General features: G+C 49.9%; 1 protein-coding gene across 1 annotated transcript in view; it reads left to right on the top strand.

The window, feature by feature from the left end:
- Nucleotides 1-5855, top strand: part of LOC102376566 (complement component C6-like) — a 109418-nt gene that overhangs the window by 94632 nt on the left and 8931 nt on the right. The window contains exon 18 of the mRNA XM_014524590.2: nucleotides 4531-4772. Coding sequence (XP_014380076.1) covers nucleotides 4531-4772 — 242 coding nt within the window. The remainder of the gene's footprint in view (nucleotides 1-4530; nucleotides 4773-5855) is intronic.

Raw genomic sequence — 5855 nt, 5'->3', positions numbered from 1 at the left:
GGGGGGGCCATGCCTCCCTGGCTCAGGAATCAGCTCCTGGGGGACCCAGGTACCCCCCCGAGACCCAGGTGGCACCAGTCTCCAAGCTGGAGATGGGGTATGGTGGCACCCCACGTGCTCCCTGGCAGACCTGGAAGGGGACCAGAAGTGCTTCTGGTCCAGTTCTGGGTCTGCTGCTGAGCATGCTGGGGAATTCCCCCATGCTCCTGTGGTACTCTCCATCCGCCCCAGCATCTTGGCATTCAGAGACCACCTGGTACCATGAGGTATGAAGAAAAAACATTTAAAGCTGTGTCTATGTCTGAATCATTGAATCTTTATGAATCTCTCTGAATCAATTCAGAGAGTTTTGATTCAATTCAGAGAGATTAAAAGGTCTCCTGATTCAGTTCAGATTTGGAGATTCGGCCACCAAAATGGGCTGAATCTTTGCCAAACTGAATCGGTGATCGAAGCTTCACACAGTGCTAGTAACTATGGATATGTGTGCTTGCTGTAGTGTTTGGTGCATGGCTATTCTGACATGTAGGAGCATCTGCTAGTGCAGTAGATCTTGATTCAAACCCTGGTCTACCACAACCACTTTGTCAGATTTGGGGAAATTATTCAGTCTCTCTGGGCATTTCTACACATGTGCTTTAATGTGCAAAAGCCTATTTTACTGCACATTAGAGCACCATGGCAAAAACCATGCTAATACATTAACGTGCAGTAAAATTAGGCTACTATGCATTCAATGTCACTAAAAAAGCATCCGCTTTTGCTACTGTACATTAGGGGAGGCTAATGTTCACCTAGTTAGTACTAGAGCTGTGCAAAGCTTTGGGTGGTGATTTGATTCAGAGGAGATTTGGCCCAATTCGGTGGCCAAATCTCCGAATCCAAATCAAATCAGGGGACCAATTTAAAGGTCCAAATCGAATCAAAGCTCTCCGACTCTCTGGCAAAGATTCAGACTGCTTTGATGATTTGGGCAGTCCCTGGTGCAGCCACTCTGAGCTGGTAAGTAGTAGGAGTGGGGGAGGGGGGCTGGGAGAGGTGGGAGGGGACCATGGGGGGACCCCTTCCAGTCCCCCTGACCCCCGCCCACTTCCCCAACAGGCGGGGGCGGTGATGCCCACTGCCCCATGCTGCATGGGGGACTCTGCACAAGTCCCCTCAATCCTCCCCCTGCTCCCCGGCCCCCCACAGCTGCGTGGCCTGCTGGGGTTCTGGCCCTTTAAGAAAAAAAAGCCAAGAACAGCCCTGGGACTCACCGCTTCTGGTGCAGCCTCGGGGCGTTAGGGACTTCTGCAGAGTTCCCCACATGGCATGGGCAGTGGCGGGCAGCGGGGATCGCCCCTGCCGGCACGAGTGGTGAGTCCCGGGGTTTCTTTGGGTTTTTTTTCTTAAAGGGCTGGAGCTGGCCCGTGCGGGGCACCCATGATGGGTCTGGGGAAATGGGGGGGTGATTCAGGGGCTCATGCAGAGCCCCCCATGCAGCATGGGGCAGTGGGGATCACCCCCCACCCCCGCCCAGCAGCACCTGCTGAGCCAGGGCTTTTTTTTCCCCAAGTGCTGGGAGCTGGGACAGGTGGGACAGACATTGCTGGGCTGGGGGAAGTGGGAGGGGATGGGCCTGGCCTGGCTGATTCGGAGATTCAGCTGCTGCTGAATCTCTGAATTAGATTCGGCTGAATTGAATTGGGACAGTGATTCGAATCACCGAATCAAATCACTGTCCCCCGGATCAGCCGAATCCGAAGCGAATACTAGCTGCTTTGCACAGGCATAGTTAGTACCTCATAGGGTGCATCTACACATGCATCTACTCCAGCCTAGATTTACTGTAGAGTAAGCTACTGCACAGTAAGGGTTTTTGAGTAGATGTCTACACATGCAGAAATTAGGGAGAAGATTTGTTTCCAGTTCCCTGAAGCCCTTCAATGTACCTCCATGGCCACTGGGGAGAACTCCAGGCTCCCCCTGGGTGGTAGCACAGAGGCTGGCAGGGAGCACTGGGCCAAGAGACATCTCACAGAGCTTGGTGGGGAACAAGCTCCCCAGGAAGCTCCCAGCATCAGCTCCATAATCACAGGGATGCTGCTGCTGAGAGATGCTTATTTCCCAGCCTGAGTCCCATGGTCATGGGGCTTGGGCTGGAAGACCTTTATCTTCCTGATAAGTGTCTCCCAGCTCCCACTCCACAATCGTGATCTGGGAGCAGGGGGCTTGGAGTTCCTTGCTGCTGGGGCAGGGGGACATAGTTCCCTCCTGGCCTCCTGTGGCAGAGCCTGCCCAGCAGGCGGCAGCTCCTGGGGGCAGGGAGCTATCTTCTGCCCCCTAGTGGACATCTGATGAGGAGCAGATTTGGGTCCCTCCCAGGCGTCTACATGAGCAGTATAACACCATTGTTAATGCCAAGTAAATTTGCTACTTGCCTTAGCAGATAGCAAACTTACACAGAATTAGGGAGATTTACTGTGAAATAAGCATGAGCACATGTAGACCTATGTGCTTACTTCACAATAAATTATTCTAATTTGCCATTAAGCATCTCATGTAGATGCACCCACATTAGAGGTACTAAATTTAATGTGCAATAGCAAAAGTACATTAATGAACATGTAGACACAACCTCTGTGTCTTGGATCCTTATTACTAAAGTGGAATAGTAATTACTATTACTTTCCTGCTTCAAATTGTGAGCATAACTTCATCAAAGTTGGCAAGAGGTAAGGATTCTTGTGGGTAATATTTTTTACTCTATGGTTGGGATAGACTTAGACAAACTTTCAAATGTAATGTATTTTTCTTCAGGTCTGAGGGAAAAGCAGGCACAGCAAAAGATTAAAAACAGTTTGCAAGGCCATGAAATTGGAGAAAAGAGAAATTCCTAGGGGTAGCAGACAAGCAAATCATAGAAGAATGAATAGCTTGATTAGTAGAAAAATAAGATGTTTCAAAAGGAAAGAGTTGTTATCATGTGTAGTGTGAAGAAAGATTATCCAGAGTCAAGTAAATTATAGTATGTCATGCAGTTTGTGGCAGTGCATTTGCAGTGCCTGCCACTTTAAGGGCTGAGTCAAGCAGCCAGCAGGTGCTTGATTGCAGCAGCCATTTTAAAACACCGGTTGCCTGTATAAACACAGCAGTTGGCTGCTGGCAGCCAGATAGAAACATCACCTGACTGAAAGGCTGTATGAAATATTTCACAGGTAAGAGCAGGAGACTCTTGGTCCTGGACTTGACCTAAAACTGCACCCTGCTGGGGATGGGTGGCCTGGTGGGGCTCTTAGTGGTGTGGGAACCCCCAGGAAATGCCAGGCTAGTTACCTCCCTGGTGAAAGGCGAGGAGGGGTGCCTTAATCCCAGCCCCCATCTTTGGGTGGGCTTTGGAGGCAGCTATGGGAGTAGTGGGGCCAGGCATGGCAAGTGGAGTGCCACCTGAGCACAGCAGGGATACAAGATCCCGGAGACCCCAGAGTGGGTAGTGTGGAGATGTGGGAGTAGCAGGGCCCAGGTATGCTCATGTGTAGGAGCCTGAGCCCAGCAGGGATGTGAGATCCCAGAGACCCCAGAGTGGGTAGTGTGGGGAGTGTAGAGTGTGGCCTCACACAGAGTAGGGCTAATGGGAGTAGGCTTGATGGGCAGTCCCAGGGGCATATTGAGTAGGACCAAGCTGGGAGTAAGCCTGAAGGGCAGTGCAAGGGCCAGCTCCAGGAGCAGTTGGTTGTGAGGATGAGGAGAAGACCCCAAGGTTGGGGTGTGGTGTAGAAGCCCTGGAGTGGGTGCAGGAGAAACTCCAGGAGTGGAGAGTAGGCCAAGGTATGTCTTAGCTGCCTGAGGCTGTAGTTGAGCCAGAGGCTGAGTAGGGGGGCTCAACCAGAGAGTTAGGGGTGAGTCCTGACCCTGGTAAGTCCTCCACTGCAAGGAGGTTGAGTGTGGGTCAAAAGAAAGAACTAAAGGTTAAGCACAATGACCTGCTGCTCCAGGGAGGGAGTGAGAGTCCCTGTGAGGAACTGGAGCACCAGTCGTGGTGTAGACTATGATTATATAATGTGGATGCCATCTGCAAGGCATGGGCTGAGCTGTAGGGGAGGTTTGGAGCTCAGATAGTGCCCCCCGGCATCGGGGCATGTAATGGGTAGTCTCCTGCATTTTCCACCAGTTTATGGGAACAGCAATGTCATGGCAGGTGAGATGGGACAGACTGCCCCATAGACAGGTGGGTAGACTGGCATGAGGCCCAGCCCTGAGCATGTCCCCTGTCACACAGTTAATATCAATATCTAATCCTTGGTTCTTAGTGTCCAGCCAGCTTATGGGGTTTTTTTTGTTCTTAGGCTCAAAGATTATGATATACTGAGATGTTATGCTGATGAGGATTATATTTCTGAGGTAGATGTCTCTACAGAGGCAGACGTGTAGTTGTTTGTTATAAGCGTGTCTATCAATGTTGATGGAATACTTAGAATTTGAAGTGCATCTCCTTTGTTTTTCTCATTATTTTTCTGTTCTGATAAAGGTTTTACTTTTGTCTTGTGGCAGCCACTACTCAGAAGATGTCTGTGTATTAGATGCAGTTTCAGAACGTTCCTTGACGAAGCCCAGCTGTCAGTATTTAGCTGAAAAATGCCTCAAAGAGCAACCACTCCATTTCTTGCATTCTGGCCCATGCCGTACTGACACTAACCTAAAATGGCCTATTGAGAGAACAAAACTTTCCGCAAGTAGCTCAAAGAAAGTGGCCTGTGGATATGACACGTGCTATGACTGGGAAACATGTTCAGGTATGACTTCTGTATGCTGTGATTTGCCTAGTCCTCAAACAGTGACAAGAAAATGCAGAGGCTGCTTCACCATTCTTGGAGTGAGATTTATAGCCCTTTTGATTCACATCTGAACTACCCTTAAAGAAAAGAGGCAGAGGGAATTTTTTTTTTTAGCCCTGGTGTGACTCAGGTCTGCATTTTACTGGGCATGTCTACACAATATGCTGACTGCACAGTAGCCAAATAATACTGTGCAGTAGCACATCACAGCACTGCCAGTGCTAATATGCTACTGCACAGTATTATTTGGCCACTGAACAGTAGCATCACTTAAATGCAGTAGCACCAGCCAACACCTTTTATTTAGTACTTGTATAATCAGGAGCTAAATAATCAAGTACTAAATAAATGCTCAGTAACCACTGTGGAGTAGTGTCTTGTGTAGACACGCCCACTGTCTTTCAGTTGCAAATGATTTAGATCTGGCTACACCAGCTGTATTCCATATGGAAACCCTCTTAACAAGAGAATCAGTCAGATACCCATTCTCTGTGCATTGTCATTGCTTCACAAGGGAGACAGACTTAAAGACAAGCAAAAAAATTATGTGTTTGTGATTTACCAGCACCTTGTGTCCAAAAATCACAAAGGGTGCATCCACACAAGTGCACACGTGTGTCTTGCAGCATCTCAAAGTCCTTTGAGATGCTGCAAGAGGCACATGTGGGAACAAAAAAACATTCCCTGCATGGCTAATTTGCAGCCTGGGAGCCAAATTAGACCCCTGGATATCCAGGGGTCAAAAAAAAAACCCAAGGGGGCGGGAAGTGGGGCAGGGCACAGTCCCCAACCATGCCCTGAGGCAACCGGAGGCTTGGTCCTCCACAGAGGTAGCCAGCCAGAGTGTCTCTATGGCTGACCTTCACTCCAGTGCTAAAGCACGCTGCCTGCCCATGCAGGGGAGGCAGTGTGCCAGCTGCAGGGGGGTGGATCTGGGCTCCTGACGATAAGTAATGGGGGTGGAGCTGGAGGAGGGAAGCAGGGACCCCTGCTGGCCCGACCTGCTTCCCCAGCCCCCAGATCCCTCCCCTGCCCGGCCCT

Source organism: Alligator sinensis, unplaced genomic scaffold, assembly GCF_000455745.1.
Source record: "Alligator sinensis unplaced genomic scaffold, ASM45574v1 scaffold667_1, whole genome shotgun sequence".
Taxonomy (NCBI): Eukaryota; Metazoa; Chordata; order Crocodylia; family Alligatoridae; genus Alligator; species Alligator sinensis.
This window is presented reverse-complemented; position numbering and strand designations above follow the sequence as displayed.